Raw genomic sequence first — 24014 nt, 5'->3', positions numbered from 1 at the left:
TGCATCCTCCAGTTTCCTCTCCTGTTTCAAATTTGTATCCCACAATGCCGTGCGCGAATGGGGAAAACCCACTATGTGATGCATGACGCAATATCTTGTATTGTGTCATGGTGAATCAAGAAAAAATAATGGAAAATTTAGGGCCACATGGCCCTAAATTAATTATTTTTTCTATTTAAAAAAAAAAACCTAATAAAATTGCAAGGCTGTGATTTGAATTCAGTAGCTTTCGGTCCACTAAACAAAAATAATTGGGTGTCAGGGAAAATTCTTTTTATGACCTACACTTGAAAAATCTGAAAGGCAGTCTGTCTTTAATGACTTTAGTATGTGCACCATTTTTATGGATTGTCATCTTTTCAGGCAGATGTAAAAACAATCTGTACGACATGTTCATATCTGGTAGACACTAAAGAGAAAGGCCCAGCCCTTATTTCAGGAAAAGGATAACCAAGAAGCAAATGACTGTGTTCATTTATCGAATTATTCACTCAAATTACTGCAAAAACATTTAGTAGCTTTTAAATGCTTCAGCAACTGCTGCAAAGACGTGTTTTGCCAAAGATGACCCCTTCCTATTAAAGGAAAAGTGGCTTGACAATAAAAGTAATCTGACAATCTGATATCTAAAGTAAAGGTTTATTTGGTCTGTCCTTTTTTAGCAAGCCTTAAAAGTTGTATATAGTGCCCTGCAGCAGATGACTTTCCTGTTAGAAAGAGCTCCAAGTAGATAGATAAATGAATAAATAAAAATACATAAATAGATACATAAAATGTGAATAATGAATAAATAATCACTATAAATAATTAACTCATTTTCACAAGAAAACTAGCTTTGTTATCTCAAGATATCATGTTTTCACGGAGGCTTTGCGAAGTATTATCATCATCACTGTCACATTTGTTTCTAGCCATGTTTATAACGCTATTTAAATACTCTGCTTTATGATTCTGCTTTCTGTTTTGCTTTCGTTTTTGTAAATATCACACCTGCTAATAAACACTCTTCCTGCACTTAGCTTCGTCTACCACCGTCTATCTTGTAGTGTCCTGATCCCCAGATCTTTAACCCAGCCACATATAAAAAGTTGTACTCCTCCATGGTCTTCCAGGTTTTTATCTATGTGTTCATGTAGAACGATGTCTGCAGCACCAGGAAGTTTGAGATGTCAGGGAATTCAACGAATGGATAATTTTCCAACTCAAAGGAAAAATCCTTCTTTGTTAACATGTAAGGATCTAATCCCATTGAGTGGTTTCTATATCCACTTCTTTTGAGTGTACTTCTTGGTTTTAATAACTTGCTTGTTTGCTGAACGCAAACATGGCAATAAGTTCTTGTGTTAATGGACCAGACTCCACTTTTGGATCATTAATCCCTTTTGAGTGAGAATGCCCTGTATGCATGGTTTGGCTTCTGGCACATCCAGACAGTTTTAAATCCAATATCTACAATTAAAAACAGTTTGTTTTTATTGCATTTATGTAATTCCTGGGCTCCCATCTGTAACAGAGAGTGATGTTGCATCCCATTAATACACTTTACAATACAATTAGATTCTAATAGAATACATGAGCCAAACTAATTGAGGATCTTTTTTAATGGGCCCCGACTCGTTACAAGTATGAATAGGTGGGCCGTAAAGCAGAAAAGGTTGAGAATTCCTGGATTCAAGTTTTCTTAAATTACAGCATCTGGAAAATCTAGCCTCTGGCTTGCTCATTGGGGATAAATCTAAATTATCCTCATATATCTATAAAACTGCTTTGTGACAATATCCATTACATAAAGTGCTATATAAATAGAACTGAATTTTTTTTCAGCCACCAATGTGGTGAGTTGATTATATTAGAAGTACGTCATGCACTAACACAATTTTAAATCTACCCTTCTTGCTACTTGCTGTCCAATAATTGCTGACACGTTCAGGCCATTCAGGAACTTTATCCCCAAAATGAATTTGAAAAACAAGTGGAAAAACAAGCCAAGGAGTGTAACAGACTGTATTGTCTTATAGCTACAAACTGTACTGAAATGAAAACGGAAATCAAATGAATGCAGCTTCCACAGACCCCATGCACCCATAAGCACCTATCTGTGGCCAGTGCAGCCTCACCACCCACAGTCTGCAAACCCTCCCTTCCCATGATTCATTGCTTTGCTTTACAACATGCTGCATTGAAAGCAGATATGAGCCAACAGTCTGTGAGGATGAACATCAGTCCTGGGCAAAGAGGATTTTCTTCATTATGACTTGCTTGTAAATGCTGGATATGACATTTGCATTTGTCTGTAATTAGTTCTGGGTATCAGTTCCAGATCTCCTCTCTCTTTTGGCATCTCTGCACCTCCATTCTTCCCTGCGTTTATGTTTATTTAGAGCATCTGGCTGTTCTCAGTTGTGCCATTGTCTCACAAAATGCACGATCTGATGGCAGTGAAATCTTTCTCTTGTGATTTTCAACGCAGTTTGTTATGGCTTTTCGAACAGCAAGTCATTTTTCGAGTCCTTTTATGCACTTCATCTGTATAGAGTATAATGACTAGCCAGTGAAAGAGAGGATTGGAGGAAGAGACAGAGACAGAGATAGAGCGAGATGTCTCCGGCTGAGGTAAATGCATCACCAATTGCAGCAGCAGCAGCAGCAGGAACACTGAGAGCTGGCTATGAATTAAAAAGACCTCGGCTGCTCTTCTTTCCTGCTTCTTTCTCTCAGCATTACTGATTACAGCATTTCCTCTTGAAGGACGTGCACAGCGCCTCATTCTGAACACTTTTTTTTACACTCATTTGCTGCTGTGTGAGTGGCATTACTGTGCCTCTATAAGTTCATGCAATTTGCTCAGCTGTGTACAACAGAGGGGAACCGTCAGGACCTTCGAGGCCTTTAGAGAAGGCCCAAACATATTGGAATTTCAAATGTTATATTTAATTTATTTCATTCTTTCATAATTTCATGATAATTATTCTCTTCTAATTTGGCCTGATTTTCTATCAAATTTGCTTCAGAAATGAAAGGGTTACTGTCCTGAAAACATTAAAATCGAGTTATCCAGTGAGATTTTTTTTTTTTTGTCTCTAGGCTGAGAAGAGTTTAGAGCTGGCTCACTCATTGGTTAGGACTTCATTGCTGGGACAGAAGGCCATGGCAGTGCATGTTTATGCAGGAAGTGACAGATGAATTAACCAATCAGATTTTGATTTATAATGGTAGGGACCAAAAATTTATCACCCTCAGCCTTCTCGAAGGTCAACACGAGCTTAACCACAAGTCAGCGCTGTCAGCACAGCAGTGAAGTCACCTTCCAGCCGGTGTAGCTTTCGTCAGTAGTGTTAGTAAATGCTAATAAAGTAGTCAAGCCAGTGCTATCGAAAGCAAGTAGCACAGGCTAACGACTGAGAAACTAAGATTTCTGTCTCCAGACTCTTCTCCCACACATGCTCGCCACACTATTTTTCAATCAGGCTTAAGTATTCATTTCCCTGTTTAATTGTGTTTCACACAAGCAAGTTACATATTGCTTGTGTTGCCTCTTGTGTGCACATTTCCAATACAAATCTGTAGTTTAACCATCCATCCATTATCCATAACCACTTATCCTGTGCAGGGTCGTGGGAAAGCTGGAGCCTATCCCAGCTGACTGGGCGAGAGGCGGGGTACACCCTGGACAAGTCGCCAAATCATCACAGGGCTGACACATATACCCCTTTTCCACCAAATCAGTTCCAGGGCTGGTTCGGGGCCAGTGCTGGTGCTGGTTCACAACTCGTTCAACTTGCGAGCCAGCTGAGAACCAGTTTGCTTTTCCATGCTCGTGGTGCTAAGAGAAGCCACGTCATTACATCGCTGTATACGTCATTACGTCGCTGTATACGTCAGTTACGTCGCTACGTTTGCTTAAACCTTGGCGTGAATTTCGAAGCAAAAACAACGCGGAAGAAGCAGCAGCAACAACAACAATAATAATAATAATGGATGACTTCGCATTTGTACAGCTGCTGCTTCTCGGCGCTTAAAAATGGCGATCTTTCGCGGTCTTGTTATTGTTGTTGGTCTTAACAACTCCGTCCCCCCGCTGACGTAAGCGGTTCTTTCCTCTGGCCCAGCAGAGAGTTGGTGCTAGCCTGGAACCGTTTTTTCTGGCCCCAGAGCCAGTTCTTTGTCAGTGGAAACAGAAAACCCGTTTCCAAACTAAGCACTGGCCCCGAACCAGCTCTGGAACTGCTTTGGTGGAAAAGGGGCAACAGAGACAAACAACCATTCACACTCACGGTTAATTTAGAGCCACCAATTAGCCTAAACTGCATGTCTTTGGACTGTGGGGGAAACCGGAGCACACTGAGGAAACCCATGTAAACATGGGGAGAACATACAAACTCCACACAGAAAGGCCCCTGTTGGCCACTGGGCTTGAACCCAGAACTTTCTTGCTGTGAGGCGACAGTGCTAACCACTACACCACCATGCCACCTGTAGTTTAACTAGTTAAACACAGATTAAATAATGCACTAATCACTAAAGTGTGAAACTGGTTGCTTGATTTGCGAGATGCATGAGCTAGGCTTTCTCCTAGCTTCACTGACAAATTAGCAAAGCAAATTAGCAAAGCACTAGCTACGTACACTCACCAAAGCCACCAACAATCCTTTCTACTTCCTTCCAATCTTGATTTTTTTTTTATTTCTATACACCTTTAATGAAATGTCATATGACTGGATAATATCCATGAATCCATAGTTACAATTTTGTCTTTTAAATGGGAACTAATTGGACATAGCGACTAAAATTTGTGAGAAGGGAACTGAAAAAGCATCAGGCCACATTTCACTGCACTTTATCATGTCATACCTAATTTGCTTAGACGAAAAACACAATTCGGATGTCTCTTGTCACTTTGTCACTTGTTTGTCCACTTTGCAGAAAGGGGACATTTGTCTGACGTTGAAAACAATCATTTCCTGTCGTCTATATGTGAGATTGCTTTTTTTGGGGAGGAATTTATTCTCAAGCCCTGTCCAGGGTGTACCCTGCCTCTCGCCCAATATCAGTTGGGATTGGCTCCAGTTCGCCCGTGACCTGCAATCAATAGAAAATGAATGAATTCATTCATGAATTTATTCTTATTAACGCCTTCAAAGAAAGGTCAAACAACTTTTAAGGACAGGATGCTCAATCATTCTTTTCAGCCCAGTAAAAAGCCCACTGCAAAACCAGTGATCAGAAGTCCATGCACAAGAACTTCTGGATAGTCACTATATACAATATTCTGACCAGCTACAGATAGGAGACAAATGAAAGAAAAACTGATCTATCTATTATTCTGCTAAGGCATTTATTTATTTATTTATTTATTTATTTATTTATTTATTTGGCTTGCATGTTTTGGCTCCTGAAGTGGAGAGTCACTGCAAATCTATACCGTTCTGACTGATCACCTTTATCCTATGATGAACCATTTCTATCCTGCTAGGCGTATTCTCTTAAAGGATGACTCAACCCCCATCAACAGGGCATGCGAGCTCACTGAATGGTTTAACAAGGATGCAGTTGATGTAAATTATATGCAGTGACCTTCATACTCGCCAGATCTCAACCCACTTGAACACCTATGGGAGATTTCGGATTGTGTGTGAGTGTGTGATCGCATTCTTCACCAGCATCAAAACACCAACTGAGGGAATATCTTTTGGAAGAATGGGATTTATAATTCCAGAGATTTGGAAAATTGATGACAAGGCTCAAGGAAGCTGTTTTGGTAGTTTGGGGTGGCAAGATGCCTTATTAACACACTTTAGTATAAATACGCAGGTGATTATCGAAAAATGCACACACTGGTTGAAAAATTCAGACTATTTCTCAACAATCACCTCGAGTGACTCAGCAAAATGGCTGCCAGTCACTTTGTCACTGTAAGTGAGGAAGAATTACAAATGATGAAAGAAAATGCTGTTCCTAAAAGCACTGAAGATGCTACGAAGTTTGGTCTAAAACTATTCAAAGGTAAGGTGGAATTGTGATTTATCTGAGCAATTTCAAAACAAAATATTTTATGTGAGTCAGCACAGATAAGTGACACAACCCTGCGCACGCCGTTATTACATTTGCATACCACTTTTTGAAACCTAAAGTAAATGAATTTTTAAAAACAATTTATTTGTATTTTTTAAATAATCACAGGGCGGCATGGTGTAGTGGTTAGTGCTGTTGCCTCACAGCAAGAAGGTCCGGGTTCGAGCCCCGTGGCCGACGAGGGTCTTTATGTGCGGAGTTTGCATGTTCTCCCCGTGTCCGTGTGGGTTTCCTCCGGGTGCTCCGGTTTACCCCACAGTCCAAAGACATGCAGGTTAGGTTAACTGGTGACTCTAAATTGACCGTAGGTGTGAATGTGAGTGTGAATGGTTGTCTGTGTCTATGTGTCAGCCCTGTGATGACCTGGCGACTTGTCCAGGGTGTACCCCGCCTTTCGCCCGTAGTCAGCTGGGATAGGCTCCAGCTTGCCTGCGACCCTGTAGAACAGGATAAAGAGGCTAGAGATAATGAGATGAGATGAGAATTGGGGAAGCTGTGGCCTAAAGTTTAGAGAAGCAGCTTTGGGATTAAAAGGTTGTCGGTTTGATTCCCTGGACTAGCAGGAATGGCTGAAGTACCCTTGAGCAAAGTACCTAACCCCCACTTGCTCCCTGGGTGCTGTAGTATAGCTGCCCCCTGCTCTGGGTGTGTATGCATGTATTCACTGCTTCAGATGGGTTAAATTTTGCTGTGCTTGACTGTACATGTGACAAAAATAAAGTCTTCTTCTTCAATAAAATCATGCGCTCTGATTGGTTCCTTGGCAGGCAGTATTTTCTCGTAATGCCTGTGGGTGATTATGGACTTTCTTTCCAAGGCACTGGCTTTCAGTTTTGCAAAAACAAACAAAAACTAAATGACAAAAAAAATGGAGATCAAAACAGAATCAAAAACAGCCAAAACACAAAAGATAAACAAGAGTCACTGAGTTATTCAAGAACAGGGTGGCCGCGGGTCCTTAAAAAGTCTTAAAAAGTCTTAAATTTAATTTTCCTAAAATAAGGCCATTAAAAAGTCTTAAATTGTCTTAAATTTCAAACCCCGTGGTCTTAAATTTTCAATCTTAAATTTATGGAGATTTTACTCAGTCATATCGTTAAAATGTGGTACACTTTGGATGGGGAAAAAGTTTAATCGTGTTGATGCTCACAATTATACCGCGCAGGCTCTGAATCCACCGGTTGCTAGACAAACGCGTGTTTGACAACCACTCAGTGCCTGATCTGTTGATGGAGGGTAGTCCGAGCCACAATGGGTAAATGTAAATTTAATGATAACTGGCTGCAAGATGCAAAATACTCGTGGTGGCTGAAAGCTGTACCCAAAGATGCCAACGAGGCATACTGTGTAGCATGCTGTAAGACTTTTAAGTTGGGCACAATGGGGATAAGAGCGGTGGACTCTCATATGAAGAGCGCCAAGCACGTTGCTTTTGCTAAAGGCCGCGAGCATCAGCCTCAAATATCCGACTTCAGCGCTGCCACCACTAACGGTCGTGGAGAAGAGGATAGATCTGCAAGATGTACAACCCCGATTCCACAAATTGTAAATAAAAACGGAATGCAATAATTTACAAATCTCAAAAACTGATATTGTATTCACAATAGAACGTAGACAACATATCAAATGTTGAAAGTGAGACATTTTGAAATTTCATGCCAAATATTGGCTCATTTGAAATTTCATGACAGCAACACATCTCAAAAAAGTTGGGACAGGGGCAATAAGAGGCTGGAAAAGTTAAAGGTACAAAAAAGGAACAGCTGGAGGACCAAATTGCAACTCATTAGGTCAATTGGCAATAGGTCATTAACATGACTGGGTATAAAAAGAGCATCTTGGAGTGGCAGCGGCTCTCAGAAGTAAAAATGGGAAGATGATCACCAATCCCCCTAATTCTGCACCGACAAATAGTGGAGCAATATCAGAAAGGAGTTTGACAGTGTAAAATTGCAAAGAGTTTGAACATGTCATTATCTACAGTGCATAATATCATCAAAAGATTCAGAGAATCTGGAAGAATCTCTGTGCGTAAGGGTGAAGGCTGGAAAACCATACTGGGTGCCCGTGATCTTCGGGCCCTTAGACGGCACTGCATCACATACAGGCATGCTTCTGTATTGGAAATCACAAAATGGGCTCAGGAATATTTCCAGAGAACATTATCTGTGAACACAATTCACCGTGCCATCCGCCGTTGCCAGCTAAAACTCTATAGTTCAAAGAAGAAGCCGTATCTAAACATGATCCAGAAGCGCAGACGTCTTCTCTGGACCAAGGCTCATTTAAAATGGACTGTGGCAAAGTGGAAAACTGTTCTGTGGTCAGACGAATCAAAATTTGAAGTTCTTTATGGAAATCAGGGACATCGTGTCATTCGGACTAAAGAGGAGAAGGACGACCCAAGTTGTTATCAGCGCTCAGTTCAGAAGCCTGCATCTCTGATGGTATGGGGATGCATTAGTGCGTGTGGCATGGGCAGCTTACACATCTGGAAAGACACCATCAATGCTGAAAGGTATATCCAGGTTCTAGAGCAACATATGCTCCCATCCAGACGATGTCTCTTTCAGGGAAGACCTTGCATTTCACAACATGACAATGCCAAACCACATACTGCATCAATTACAGCATCATGGCTGCGTAGAAGAAGGGTCCGGGTACTGAACTGGCCAGCCTGCAGTCCAGATCTTTCACCCATAGAAAACATTTGGCGCATCATAAAACGGAAGATACGACAAAAAAGACCCAAGACAGTTGAGCAACTAGAATCCTACATTAGACAAGAATGGGTTAACATTCCTATCCCTAAACTTGAGCAACTTGTCTCCTCAGTCCCCAGACGTTTACAGACTGTTGTAAAGAGAAAAGGGGATGTCTCACAGTGGTAAACATGGCCTTGTCCCAACTTTTTTGAGATGTGTTGTTGTCGTGAAATTTAAAATCACCTAATTTTTCTCTTTAAATGATACATTTTCTCAGTTTAAACATTTGATATGTCATCTATGTTCTATTCTGAATAAAATATGGAATTTTGAAACTTCCACATCATTGCATTCCGTTTTTATTTACAATTTGTACTTTGTCCCAACTTTTTTGGAATCGGGGTTGTAAAAGAATATTGTGTGTGTGTGTGTGTGTGTGTGTGTGAGAGAGAGAGAGAGATTCTATTGTGTGCATGTGAGAGTAGTATTGTTTGTGTGTGGGTATCGTTCCAAGTGTTTTAAGAAGTACAAGTGAGCATACCTTTCAAGTGAGCGAGCCGACGTTTCAGGTGTATGTGCATTCACATTGTTTAACTGTTGTTTTCTGCATTGTTGTTTGACCAAAGATGGAATTGAACAATTCTGCTTACAATGTGACTCCCCAAGCAGAGAAAATAATAATTAAAAAAAACTGTTGCATTGGATTCTGTGTGTGTGACTTCATTCACATTTTCACATTGTTACACTGGATTCAAACGTTATGACTGCATTATGATTGTCACACAGTTACAAGTTTATCCGATCCTTATATTGTGTTCTGAGTGTGTGAATGCCTGTCAAGGAAAAGAAATGAAGTACTTCTACTAGAGTAGTGTTTTCTGATGAATGTTTACAAGTACAATAAGTTACATTAAATTATATAGGTTTTTTTTTTTCAAAAGAGTACGTTTTTGCGTGACTTTAGATTTGGTCTTAATTTTTTTTGGAACATGGTATGAAAAAGTCTTAAAAAGTCTTAAATTTAACTTGGACAAACCTGTAGACACCCTGAAGAAATGAGCAACGAAGAGCATTCAGAAAGCGAATTGTATTACCCCGAAGAAGCTGCACAGTGAAGCGAACAAGAAAGCCATGATGAAGACGACAACTTTAATCTTAGAAATAAAAAAGCCATATAATAAACTCCTTATTAACCTCGCTTGCTCAGTCTTTACAGGAAAATATCAGACCTCGGTCTTTTTGTAGACTTTGATTTGATATTTTCCCGTATAGACCTCACGCTCAGTTAATAAGTAGTTAATAATATCCTTGACTTCGTCTCAGTTATTATTCACCGATATTCACTTTGCCTTCGGCGAATAATTCTTAATTATGTTGGTTTTCATTTCATTTGCCAACCATCTTTTTGCATTTTTAATTTTCTGCTGCAAAAGCATTTATATGGAGGTTAGATTAAACCCTAGAATCAGCTCTGTGTACATTTAACACATAGTTGCGCTGCACAGTGTATTATGCTCGATAATTATTATTTCATTGAGAAATATTAGCCGTTGAGAAACCTACAGTAAGTAAATGAGTGCTTTATCAAGCCATAATGTGTTTTGCGAACAATCTGATTAATATCGGAAGTTGCTGTAAGGTTACCGATGTGTATTCTGATAAAATTGGCAAACAAATAATGAAGGCACATATTTTTATCTCAAACATAAAACAGTAATATAATAAGATTAAGTTTTACTCAGTGTTCTAAAAATGCTTGCTGTTTGCTGCTAACTGGCAGGTTTAGCATTGGTAGCTTGGAGTGGAAGCTACCGTAACATTATCTCTATAGGTTAGCTATGAGAGCTAGCTATCTAAACAGACTATTTTTTGGAAGGGTATGGTAGCTAAAAGTTAATTTATGTGTTTGATGGTTTTTAGCTAGCTAAGAAAAGTCAATAAATTTGCTATCATTGTGACTGTTGTGGTTTTCATACACTGGCTATAGAACTAGCATACCACCACATGCTCTCTGTGTTCATTCATTGTGAAGCAGCTGCTCTTCACAGCAGATTTCCAAAATGGAGGGCTTTGGTATAGTGTTCCGTATAAGTGGAAGAACCTGATGAGATAATTCCATGAAAGTACAGTTGGGCTCTAGTGTTTGGGAAAAGTTGTGAGGTGATGAGGAAAAGGAAAAAGCCCTGTGTATGATCAGATCCATCAGCCAGCTTTTCAGAATCGTTAGAATCTGCTTCAGTGTAACTGTAAAACACGCTGCTTATTATAGCCTAACTGCTGCTGAGACACACACACACACACACACACACACACACACACTGCAGGGGTATAATATTATTCTTCCATGAATTAGATAAAAGATTTAATATTTATCATCATACAGTGGCATATCTCTCAGTCAGTGTTGCTAATTTAACTTCAGTTTGCTAAAAGTCACATGGTTAGATTGAAAAGAAGTTTTGCCCTGATCCTTTTAGTCTCCAGACCTGATTTTAGGAACACAATGTAAAGACGGGTTATATCCTGGTCACGGTGGTGTAGTGGTTAGCGCTGTCGCCTCACAGCAAGAAGGTCTGGGTTCGAGCCTCGTGGCCGGCGAGGGCCTTTCTGTGTGGAGTTTGCATGTTCTCCCCATGTCCGCGTGGGTTTCCTCTGGGTGCTCCGGTTTCCCCCACAGTCCAAAGACATGCAGGTTAGGTTAACTGGTGACTCTAAATTGACCGTAGGTGTGAATGTGAGTGTGAATGGTTGTCTGTGTCTATGTGTCAGCCCTGTGATGACCTGGCAACTTGTCCAGGGTGTACCCCGCCTTTCGCCCGTAGTCAGCTGGGATAGGCTCCAGCCTGCCTGCGACCCTGTAGAACAGGATAAAGTGGCTACAGATAACGAGATGAGATGACAGTTGTGCAACCCCAATTCCAAAAAAGTTGGGACACTGTGTAAAGCATGATTAAAAAAGAATGTAAAGATTTGCAAATCATGGAAACTCTATTTCATTGAAAATAGTACAAAGACAATATATCAAATGTTGAAACTGAAAATTTTTATTGTTTTTTGAAACCTTATTTTGAATTTGATGTCAGCAACACATTTCAGAGAAGTTGGGACAGGGGCAACAAAAGAGTGTAAAAGTTGTGTAATGCTAAAAAAAAACTAATTTGGTTAATTGGCAACAGATCAGTAACGTGATTAGGTATAAAAAGAGCATCCCAGAGAGGCAGAGTCTCTCAGAAGTAAAGATGGGGAGGGGTTCAGCTCTCTGTGAAAGACTGCGTGGGCAAACAGTGCAACTATTTAAGAATAACGTTCCTCAATGTAAAATCACAAAGAGTTTGGGGATCACATCATCTATGGTACATAATATCATTAAAAGATTCAGAGAAATGGGGAAATCTCTGTATGCAAGAGACAAGGCTGAAAACTGACATTGGATGCCTGTCATCTTCAGGCCCTCAGGTGACACTGCATTAAAATCAGACACGTGTCTGTAGTGGAAATCACTGTATGGGCTCAGGAACACTTCAGAAACCCATCGTCTGTGAAAACAGTTCATTACTGCATCCACAAATGCAAGTTAAACCCAGGTGTAAACAATATCCAGAAACACCACCACCTTCTCTGGGCCTGAGCTCTTTTACGATGGACTGAGGTGAAGTGGAAAATTGTCCTGAGGTCTGACGAATCAAAAGTAGAAATTCTTTTTAGAAATCATGGACACCACATCCTCCAGGCTAAAGAGGAGAGGGACCATCCGGCTTGTACATCTGGGAAGGCATCATTAATGCTGAATGATATATACACATTTCAGAACAATATGCTACCATCCAGACAAAATCTTTTTCAGGGAAGGCCTTCCTTCTTTCAGCAACACAATGCTAAACAGTTTTCTGCACATATTAAAACTGCATGTCTCTGTAGTAAAAGAGTTCGGGTGCTAAACTGGCCTGCCTACAGTCCAGACCTGTCTCCCATTTAAAACATTTGGCACATTATGAAGCGCGAAATATGACAGGAGACCCTGAACTGTTGAGCAACTGAAACTGTATATCAGGCAAGAATGGGACAACATTTCTCTTTCAAAACTACAGCAATTAGTCTCCTCGGTTCCCAAACGTTTACAGAGTGTTGGTAAAAGTAGAGGTGATGCAACACAGTGGTAAACATGCCCCTGTCCCAACTTTTTTGAAACATGTTGATGACTTCAAAATGAGCATATATTTTTCAAAAAACAATAAAATTTCTCATTTTCAACATTTGATGTTGTCTGTGTACTATTTTCAATGAAATGTAGGATTTCCATGATCTGCGAATCATCACATTCTGTTTTTACTTTGAGTTTACACAACATCCCAACTTTTTTGGAATTGGGGTTGTACTTTGTGACTATATAGAACACAGTTATAGTAGTGAATTATTTATAATCATGCTATCTGTTATCACACAGACGAGGATGGGTTCCCTTTTGAGTCTGGTTCCTCTCAAGGTTTCTTCCTCATGTCGTCTCAGGGAGTTTTTCCTTGCCACCATCGCCACAGGCTTGTTCATCAGGGATAAATAAATTTATTAGGGATAAAATTAGGTCATATGTTTAAAAGTCTTTAATTTTCTGTAAAGCTGCTTTGCGACAATGTCTTTTGTTAAAAATGCTATACAAATAAACTGATTTGACTTTCTGAGAAGTGCCTGTTCAGTCCACTGTCATTTCAAGACTGGACTACTGCAACTTACTCCTGGCAGGGCTGCCTCTGAGCGCCATTCGACCTCTGCAACTGATCCAGAATGCAGCTGCACGACTTGTTTTCACCCTTCCTAAATTCGCCCATACCACTCCATCGCTATGCTCTCTACACTGGCTTCCTGTAGCTTTAAAAATCGATTGCTTACAAAGCCAAAAATAGTCTCAATGAGGCTGTAGCTCATACAGTACCAGCCACTGTTGTTGTGTTTGAGTTTGAAATCCGATCAATCCTGTGGGAGGAGTAGCGATTTTTGTTCAATTGCATATGACCCCTGTGTAGCCACATCCATGGTAGGTGGCACCACCTGGTGAACAACTCTTGTTAGAATATGTCTTTAGAGTCTTCTGGGTAGCCCTGCAATGATCTGGTGACTTACCCAGGGTGTACCCTGCATCTCGCCCATAGTCAGCTGGGACAGGCTCCAGCTTGCCCACGACCCTGCACAGGATAAACGGTTATTGATACTGGATGGATGGATGGATGGATGGATGGATGGATGGATGGATGGATGGATGGATGGATGGATGGATGGAGTCTTTTGGGTAAGTTTCGGTGAAAACGTCCCAGCAGTTTACAAAGAGTAGCGTTTAATGTGATGAGTCACCCAAAAATTTCAGACGGCCATAAAATCGTAAATATGACAGGTGGCGCCACCACCTTGACAACTTTTATGCACACCCACCTGGGGAACATTGTATGTGAGTTTGATCAAAATCTGATCAATCCTGTAGGAGGAGTAGCGATTTTTGTAAATTGTGGACGGACGACAGACAGATAGATGATGCATGATCACATAAGCTCATCTGGCCTAGCCTACGGCTGGATGAGCTAAAAATGGACCCGCAACCTCCTACCTCAAAGCACTTATCACAACCTGCACTGCATCACACTCCCTCCGATCCTCTAACACTGCTCGACAGGAACCGTCATCTCTCAGGTTACAAGGAGGGCATGTATCAAGACACTTCTCTTTTCTGGCACCTAGGTGGTGGTATGAACTTCCCCGAGATGTCCGAACAACTGAGTCACTGACTGTCTCCAAATGACATCTAAACACCTATCTCTTCCTGAAGTACTTAAATTGGCAGATTATATTATCTACGTACTTTTCTTAATACTTCCCAACACAGTAAGAATGGTCTTAGTATTCTTATTTCCGTGACCTAGTGAACCAATATCAGGAGGTATTTATTGACAGCGACTTCAAGTGTTGCAAAGCTGCAACATGTTCTCAGCACGTTTGCAGAGGTGTGTTTACAGTTTCCGGTGATGCACAGATGATCCGAAATCAGCAGCTCTGTTTGATGCATTCCCAGTAATCTAACGTGAGAAGGATATAATTAGAGACACAGAGAAGCGCAGTAAGAGGCCACTTGTTCTAAAAGCTCTATTTAGCCTCAGCAGATAACCCTCTTTACTGACACTGCAGGTATAGCCTGACTGGCACCAAACACAACCTGCTGGAGCCTGGCCTTGTGTGTGCGTTTGATCAGAGAAAGCAGGACTATAAAGCCTGACAGTCTGCTGTGCATGAACAGAGAAGCTGCTGTACCAGCGCTTTGATTTCTGCTCACTGCAGGTGTAGTGGCAAGTGACTCTGATGTCTGATTCAGCGAAAAATACGGTAAGGCCCGTTTATTCAGTATTGCGCATGCGTCGCTGTCAGATGGGTTCACTGGAAAGCTTTGGAGCCAGAAGCAGGCCATAAGATCAATAAGAAACTGCGGCTGTGCAACTACAACACACTCGCATCCAGAGGATTTAAAAAAAAAAAAATTTATTTTACACATGCTCTAGTGGCCTTCAGCCTTTTGAGACTGTCTAACAGATGCTTGTGAGAGAGAGTGTGAGAGAAAGAAAGTGAGAGAGGCTCTGTTTCTGGAGTGTTGGTGTTTAGTCAGCATCACAGGTCAGCGCTGTGAGAGTGTGGGAGTGTCTGAAGCTGAACAGCAAGCAGATGGAGCTCTCTGAGTGGACAGATGTCTCTGCCTCTTGGCCTCATCGTCTCTTCTGACATGTGAATTCGAGAAAGTCTCTCTCTCTCTCTCTCTCTCTCTCTCTTTCTCTCGCTCTCTCTGCATCACGGATTGAATTAAGGGGAAGAAAACATCTTTAAAGATTTCTGACCGCATGTCTTCTCTGTCTGTCTGAGTGGCTGGTAAAATATGGTTATTTCTTTTCGTGATTATCAAAACAAGTTTGTATATCATTCAGAGGGTGTATAATAAGCCCATTAAAAGACTGTATTACACGAGGACAGGGCCGGGTGATATCTTATCGGGAGTACGATTTATTAACATCATGATGTATGTACACCTTCCTGAGTGTTGTTAGTATTGTGAGGTGTCAGCGCTTTTATAAGTCCATCGTACTCACTATAATCAGTGTGGCTTTTAAACAGCTAATTTGAATTTAGTTTTAGTTTTGGTCTTTTGATAAAGACGTAGATTATGGGATGTATTCCAGGTTGAGTCAAGTTAACAAGTTAATATAGAATTTGTGCACTTTGATATTTCAGACGTCGTCATACATATTGCACATTGTTTGTTTGCCTCTCCTTTTTTTTTTAATGTTATCTTCATTTTTCACTCTACCTTTATATTTTGCATTCCATATGCACTTTATATTTTATATTTCATATTTTATATATTTCTTTTTATTTTGGTAAGCATAGCTTGGTCGGGCAGTTGCAAAATAAGAATTTCATTACTCAAAAATAAACCGCTGTGTCTGTTATTGTGTATATGACAAATAAAAAATCTTGAATAACTCCAGACATCAGAAGTTATGCAAGAGTTACATACAAGAGGAAGAGTTTGGCTAAAACAGAGGCTTGTTTCAATTGTAATTGGAAAATATAAAGCTTAAGATTTAAAAACATATCCAGATTCTTCAGATTTTTTTTTATTACCTCCACCAACTTTGTTGGACAAGGTTTTCACTTCCATTTGTTTGTCTGTTCCCAACATAACTCAAAAAGTAGTGAACGGATTTTGATGAAATTTTGACGAAAGGTGAGCCATGTGCCACCTTTACAATTGATTAGATTTTGATGCAAATATGAATATGTATGCAGAGCCAGGATTTTTTTTTCTTTTTTTTTTTTTTAGCTCATCTGGCCATAAGGCTGATGAGCTGTTGCCATGGCGTGGCGTCCATCGTCCGTCATCCACAATTCAGTTAAATCAATCTCCACCGTCAGTTATCCACGGATTTCCGTTCCGATTGTTTTGCTTGAAAGAACTCATCACTCCACACAAAACTTAGTCGTTGTTTTATCAAGATTTTTGCTAACGAGTTAGCAGTTATAGGCCAAATTAACGAATTTCCCGGGCCTCTCACTAGAATTGTATCTCCTCTCTCGTTTCTCATCCAATCCCAGTTCTGATTGATGTTTTTGATGAATCTTTCCTTGAGGAACTAAACTTGGTTGTTTGTTTGTTGATTTTCCTGTTGTAAACAACTTGTTTACAACTTTGTTAATTTTCAGTTAAATCGTATCTCCTCCCTCAGTTCTCAATGGATTTCAGTTCTGATTGCTTCGTTTGAAAGAACTAGACCTTCTGCACAACACTCGGTCGTTGTTTTGTCAAAGTTTTGATAATGAACTGCTAATTAGGTCAACTTCACAAATTTTGGGACTTCTCATTAGAATTGTATCTCCTCTCGCAGGTCTCACCCGATTTCAGTTCTGGTCGATGTGTTGGGTAGCTCTTCCCTCAGGGAACAACACTTGGTCGTTTGTTTATTGATTTTCTTGTTGTAAACAATTTGTTTACAACTTTCTTTACAACTTTGCTTATCAGTGGATTTCAGTTCTGATTGCTTCATTTGAATGAACTAGACCTGCACAAAACTTGGTCATTGTATTGTCAATTTTTTGCTAACAAATTAGTCATTAGGTCAACTTAATACATTTTCTTCTGATTAGAATTGTATCTCCTCTCTCGTTTATCATGCAAATTCAGTTCTGATCAATGTTTTGGGTCGATCTTCCCTCAGGGAACAAAATTTAGTCCTTTGTTGATTTCCCTGTTGTGAACCATTTGTCGTGGAGGTTGGTCCTCTCTTACATTGTCACGTTTCAGTTCTGTTTGGTGTTTTGGTAGGCATGATTGTTTTGATGGCAGGCCAGATGTTCTGGTATCTTTTCCCAATGTAATGTAAAAAGTAGTGAATGGATTTGGATGAAATTTGGTGTACAGCTTTAGTATTATCCTCGATTCAAGTAAGTTGATTTTGGTGTTGATAATATGTGGCTTGGCGGAGGTCTGCAGTCTACCGAGTGACCTTCTAATTTTATTTCTGTAAGTATCACACACCTGTGTATTTAAAAGTAAGTGAAGTGTCCATGTGTAGGAATACTATGAGTAAAAAAAGGTGTTCTAAATCTAGTCCAAAATTACCATCCAGGGCTATTTAATGTTGGTTAACAAAAAATTCAGAAAATACATATATATAAAATTTAAAATGGCAATATTCTTTATATATACAGTTTCCGAGTCTTTTGTTGCCCCTTACATTTTTGGAACATGTTGCAGACATCAAATTCAAAAGAAGTCCATATTTACAAAAAAAAAAAGACAAAGTTTATCAGTTACAAATCTCTTGTCTTTGTATTACCGTCAATCGAATATAGGTCATAAAAGATTTGCAAATCATTGCATTCTGTTTTTATTTAAATTTTACACAGCGTCACAGCTATTTTTTTTGGAATCAGGGTTGTATTCATTTGCCGCGATTTGAATATTACTTAACTAAAAATAGTGACCTAACCTTTGGATGTAAGTTGCAGATTCTGAATACAGCCCAATAGTTGTGTTCATATTTGAGTCTTGTGGTTATTGTTAGTTTGATTTTAGATTTAGTTGACAAAAAAACTGCAGCAATTTTTGTCAAATAAAACTGACGTTTTTCCCGCAGTGGCTCAGACTCTCGTGTTGTGTCATTACAATGCAGCTCCTTGCCAAAGTATGCAAGTTTAATGTTCTATTATTAATTAATAATTAATTATTAATATTATTCTAATGAGCATGTTCATTCATGAAGTCTCTATCACATGATGTTGACAATCCAGTATCTTAGTTCTAGTTGCTAGTTTTATATAGCCAAACAAGATAGACACTAAAAAAAAACAGGAGGTAAAACATTTTATTGCAAAAACCTGCACTCCAAATGGTTACTAAAGTTAGCAAGTATGACAAGATGTTTCCCCGAAGATACAGCATTAGTGTACACATTCAGATCAGATCAGACAGTGCTGTAGTCTATCTCACGCCGTGCTTGTGACCACAGAGGTCTTTTCTCACCTTGCTTCTCGTTTCATAGCACCAACATGTCTTAATCAATTATCTCGTATAATCATCTTTTCAAAGTGAGCGCACAGAGATTCACTTTCGTCTAATCAGCCAGTTCTGATATTTTCATCGCATTTTTTATTTGTTGAGAGAAATGTCATTATATTTTACATGGTATGTATTTTGGGGGGAATTATTATTCATTACCATACTTAGTTTTCAGGGGCGGCACGGTGGTGTAGTGGTTAGCGCTGTCGCCTCACAGCAAGAAGGTCCGGGTTCGAGCCCCGTGGCCGGCGAGGGCCTTTCTGTGCGGAGTTTGCATGTTCTCCCCGTGTCCACGTGGGTTTCCTCCGGGTGCTCCGGTTTCCCCCACAGTCCAAAGACATGCAGGTTAGGTTAACTGGTGACTCTAAATTGACCATAGGTGTGAATGTGAGTGTGAATGGTTGTCTGTGTCTGTGTGTCAGCCCTGTGATGACCTGGCGACTTGTCCAGGGTGTACCCCGCCTTTTGCCCGTAGTCAGCTGGGATAGGCTCCAGCTTGCCTGCGATCCTGTAGAACAGGATAAAGCGGCTAGAGATAATGAGATGAGATGAGACTTAGTTTTCATCCTAGGGTGAAAAAATCCTGTTGATGATCATTTTTTATCTTAGTTGTAGTTTTGGTCAATAAAGTAACATGTAACTGAGTGAATGTTAAACTGCTTCATTTCTTCATGAAAACTATAACATTTTGTAAACATTGAATGAAATATTAATTTTTTATCCACGATGCATTATCTGTATGAAATCGGTAACTAATCTGTAATATACTGAAACATCCGTGACCAATCCGTAAATTATTAGCATCCATGATACATCCGTATTAAAATCCATAACCACTCCGTATTTGGTATCCTTTTTTATTATATTACAGATTGGTAGTCTGTGATCTAGCCGTATTATATCAAACACCAGAGTGTGTGCATGGGTTGTTTCGAAGTCCAAGCTGTACAGTATGACCCGGAATAATGTGCTACTACTTGGAAAACTCTTCCATGACTATTCCGAAGTTGCATGCATTTATTTCCCTGAGTATCAGGACCAAGCGATATTATAGTCGGGATCATAGCTGTGGTGTGACTGCTCCAGACTGGAACTACATTCAGGCAGAGGTTTAGTCATAGTTGGAGTTATAGATATAGATATAGTTATAATTAGCGGTGTTGTAGAACCGGGCCCTTTGGCACATTCAGTGAAATGCTGTAGAGCAAAGATACCTTCAAAAATAATTAAATTAAATTAAATTAAATTAAATGTTTGTACATTTTTTAAAACCGACTAGTGGCCTAGTGGTAGCGTGTCCGCCTCTCGATCGGGAGATCGTGAGTTCTATTCACGGTCGGGTCATACCAAAGACCATCAAAAAATGGTACCATCTGGCAAGGCACGCTGCAATACAGATGTGCATGGGAGTTAAACTCTCGTGGTTACCAGAGGACTAGCCCCCCACTGTAACCCTAGCTATGTAATAGGCGAGAGGCCGAGGGCTACGGAAACGGAGATCAGCGCCGCCCGATGCGCCACATACAGATTGGGCCTGGTTAGTACTTGAGTGGGAGACTGCCTAGGAATACCAGGTACTGTAAGGTGTGGGAAGGACTTTAACTTTAACTAACATTTTTTAAAAATACCATAAAGATCAGTCAGCTGTCATTCTCATCGCCAAACCCAATCCAGGATTGACTTGGCCAATTGCAGCCGTGGAGTGGCCAGTTCTTTTCTTTGCACTCACACACACTTACACCTATGAGCAATTTAGAGCCACCAATTAGCCTAACCTGCATGTCTTTGGACTGTGGAGGAAACCAGATCACCTGGAAGAAACCCACGCAGACACGGGGAGAACATGCAAACTCCACACAGAAAGGCCCTCATTGGCCACTGGGCTTGAACCCAGAACCTTCTTGCTGTGAGGCAACAGTGCTAACCACGACACCACTGTACCACCCCAGTAAGCAGTAATGCATGAAACTATAAGTCATGCATTAAAACTTCCTTCTTAATTTTGCAGCAAAACCTAGTAGCCTTCATGATGTTTTTTTTGTCTGAAAAGTGGTCTGTTATATAATATGCTGCTTTCTTTACTGACATACAAACATTTTTCTGTAACATTCAGTTTTGTGCTGGACAACTAATATTTAGAAATCTAAATTGTTTTTGTACTGGTTCTATAATGTCGAAGTCATAAAATAAAAATCTATAACAAAGTTTGTATTTAAAATAAAAAGGTGCCTAAACTTTTGCACAGTATTGTAGATTATCACACTGTGTAAATTTAAAACTGTAACACCTATAGTATACGCTCCAGACTAATTTATATTCAGGAAAACATGATCCGCAAAAGCAGGTAAAGTGTTGCATTAACAAGTACGTATGCATGGATTATTATCATGTACCTGCCATGTGATTGTTCAACTGATTGAACTGTAGCAGATCCTGACCAGAATATAAATGTATAAACACCTCGCATTTGTTTTGCAGCTCCTCCAACGTTCACAGACACACCGCCGCAGTACGTGGAGGCTAAAGAAGGGGGCAGCATCACTCTCAGCTGCACGGCATTCGGCAACCCCAAACCCTTGGTCAGCTGGATACGGGAGGGTGAGCAATTACAGGACAGCGCCAAGTACAAGGTGGGAACCACTTTCCCATCTCAGCTGCTAACATCAGCTATACGACACAAAATGTGCAGAATTTAATTCTCATTATTCGCCTGTTCTTTGAGCACCCATGTGATTTGTCATGTCACTACATCTGTATTGTGCAAATCCATTGTGAAAGCAATAATCTAATGGGATACCATTGTGATAGGTAATAGGCGACCTTTCGTCATCTGTTTAATAGTGCACAACATTATGCAGTTATTCCACAAAATCGAGTAGTACATGAGATGACAGCTGATGAGGCGCATAGCACCGAGTTGGCTATAAGCCGTGTACGATGAGATTGAGTGGAATAACTGTTTTATTCTCTCCATATTCACTGGATTTTAAGAAACAGAGCATTTTTTTTCAAATTTGATTAATAAAATCTTTATAGAAAACGTCAGACAAAATCATTTCAGCTTAGAATGTAAACAAACCGGCGAAATGACAAGAGCAATTTGTGAAAAATGCTATAATAATCTCATCATCTCTAGCCGCTTTATCCTGTTCTACAGGGTCGCAGGCAAGCTGGAGCCTATCCCAGCCGACTACGGGCGAAAGGCGGGGTACACCCTGGACAAGTCGCCAGGTCATCGCAGGGCTGACACATAGACACAGACAACCATTCACACCCACATTCACACCTACGGTCAATTTAGAGTCACCAGTTAACCTAACCTGCATGTCTTTGGACTGTGGAGAAAACCGGAGCACCCGGAGGAAACCCACGTGGACACGGGAAGAACATGCAAACTCCACACAGAAAGGCCCTCGCCGGCCACAGGGCTCGAACCCGGACCTTCTTGCTGTGAGGCGACAGCGCTAACCACTACACCACCGTGCCGCCCCTGCTATAATAATAATTCTTGAAAATGAAAAAAAAAAACATATGTTCTTACCATCAAATACTTTTATTCCATATTTTGTTGCTTTTTTGTCTTTTTTTTGTATTTTGTTTTTGAGTAGAGTTTTTATTTCGTCCTCGGTTGGTTCAGCAACACGCTCCGCCATTTTGTTTTTCTCTACTCACAGTATATGAGCTGATATCCTAGTAGTAGAGTAGCCAATCAGAGCGTGTGATTGCTCATATCCAGTGAATATGGATAGAATACTATGCAATGTCTGGGAAGCTACTTTGCAATTTTACAAGCTACTCATAATTTATCCAAGCTACAGCTAAAGTACAATTTTGATCAAGTAACTAGCTACACTACAGAGTATTAAGAAAAAGTTGGCAACTACAATGAATCTACTTTGTCAAACTGCGACATTTTCATTTTAGCGTCCCGCTCATTTCATCCATTCATTCATCTTTAATAAGCACTTTAATCTGGTCATGGTGGATCTGGAGCGTATAAACGAAACACTGGGTGCAAGGCGAGAATACAGACTGGATGGAACACCAGTCCATCACAACGCATCACAGTCATTCATACATAGGTGAGATTTAGAGAAGCCATTCAGCATACTGCGGAGAACCCAAAGGAACCCACGTGGACAGGAAAACCATATGAAGAACCTTTACATAGACAGGAAGCCACGCTTCGGAGAAACTGTGAATCCTGGAGCTACGCTACTAAAATGTAGTTAAGCTGGCAGCATTGCTACTTGGAGCGAGCTACTCACCAAAACTGAAAACACAAAGGGTTCAATATACTTAACCGTTATTCCATGAAATTGAGTCGTACATGAACTAACTTTTTTTTATTTCATCCTCGGTTGGTTCAGCAACACGCTCCGCCGTTTTATTTTTCTCTACTCACAGTATATGAGGGGCGGCACGGTGGTGTAGTGGTTAGCGCTGTCGCCCCACAGCAAGAAGGTCCGGGTTCGAGCCCCGTGGCCGGCGAGGGCCTTTCTGTGTGGAGTTTGCATGTTCTCCCCGTGTCCGCGTGGGTTTCCTCCAGGTGCTCCGGTTTCCCCCACAGTCCAAAGACATGCAGGTTAGGTTAACTGGTGACTCTAAATTGACCGTAGGTGTGAATGTGAGTGTGAATGGTTGTCTGTGTCTATGTGTCAGCCCTGTGATGACCTGGCGACTTGTCCAGGGTGTACCCCGCCTTTCGCCCGTAGTCAGCTGGGATAGGCTCCAGCTTGCCTGCAACCCTGTAGAACAGGATAAAGCGGTTAGAGATAATGAGATGAGATGAGATGAGACAGTATATGAGCTGATATCCTAGTAGTAGAGTAGCCAATCAGAGCACACGATTGCTCATATCCAGTGAATGTGTATAGAATAAAACCTGATATATATATTTTGGCTAATTCACCTTTCTAAAATTTAGCTTTAATTTATTTTGGATTAGCGAAGGCATTCAAACGCTGAAGGATGGGCCGTGCTAGACTGTCACGTTGACTTAATTGAACCGTGAATGTTTGACCAGGGAGGACTGTGTGTGGCTTATTGCAAAACTGAAAGTGACAGGAAACCCTTTTCTGTCTCACTTAGACACGTGGACATGTGCTAAGCTCTCAATCATAGTCTACAGCTTCATAGCTTCATGCTCCATG

The 24014-nt window shown here is 40.5% G+C and overlaps 1 protein-coding gene across 1 annotated transcript in view; it reads left to right on the top strand.

Moving 5' to 3' along the window:
• igsf9bb (immunoglobulin superfamily, member 9Bb) overlaps positions 1-24014 on the top strand; it is a 296709-nt gene that overhangs the window by 123259 nt on the left and 149436 nt on the right. Inside the window, exon 4 of the mRNA XM_060936153.1 lies at positions 21340-21491. Within this exon, the coding sequence (XP_060792136.1) occupies positions 21340-21491 (152 nt within the window). The remainder of the gene's footprint in view (positions 1-21339; positions 21492-24014) is intronic.

This window comes from Neoarius graeffei, chromosome 12, assembly GCF_027579695.1.
Source record: "Neoarius graeffei isolate fNeoGra1 chromosome 12, fNeoGra1.pri, whole genome shotgun sequence".
In the NCBI taxonomy this organism is placed as follows: domain Eukaryota; kingdom Metazoa; phylum Chordata; class Actinopteri; order Siluriformes; family Ariidae; genus Neoarius; species Neoarius graeffei.
This window is presented reverse-complemented; position numbering and strand designations above follow the sequence as displayed.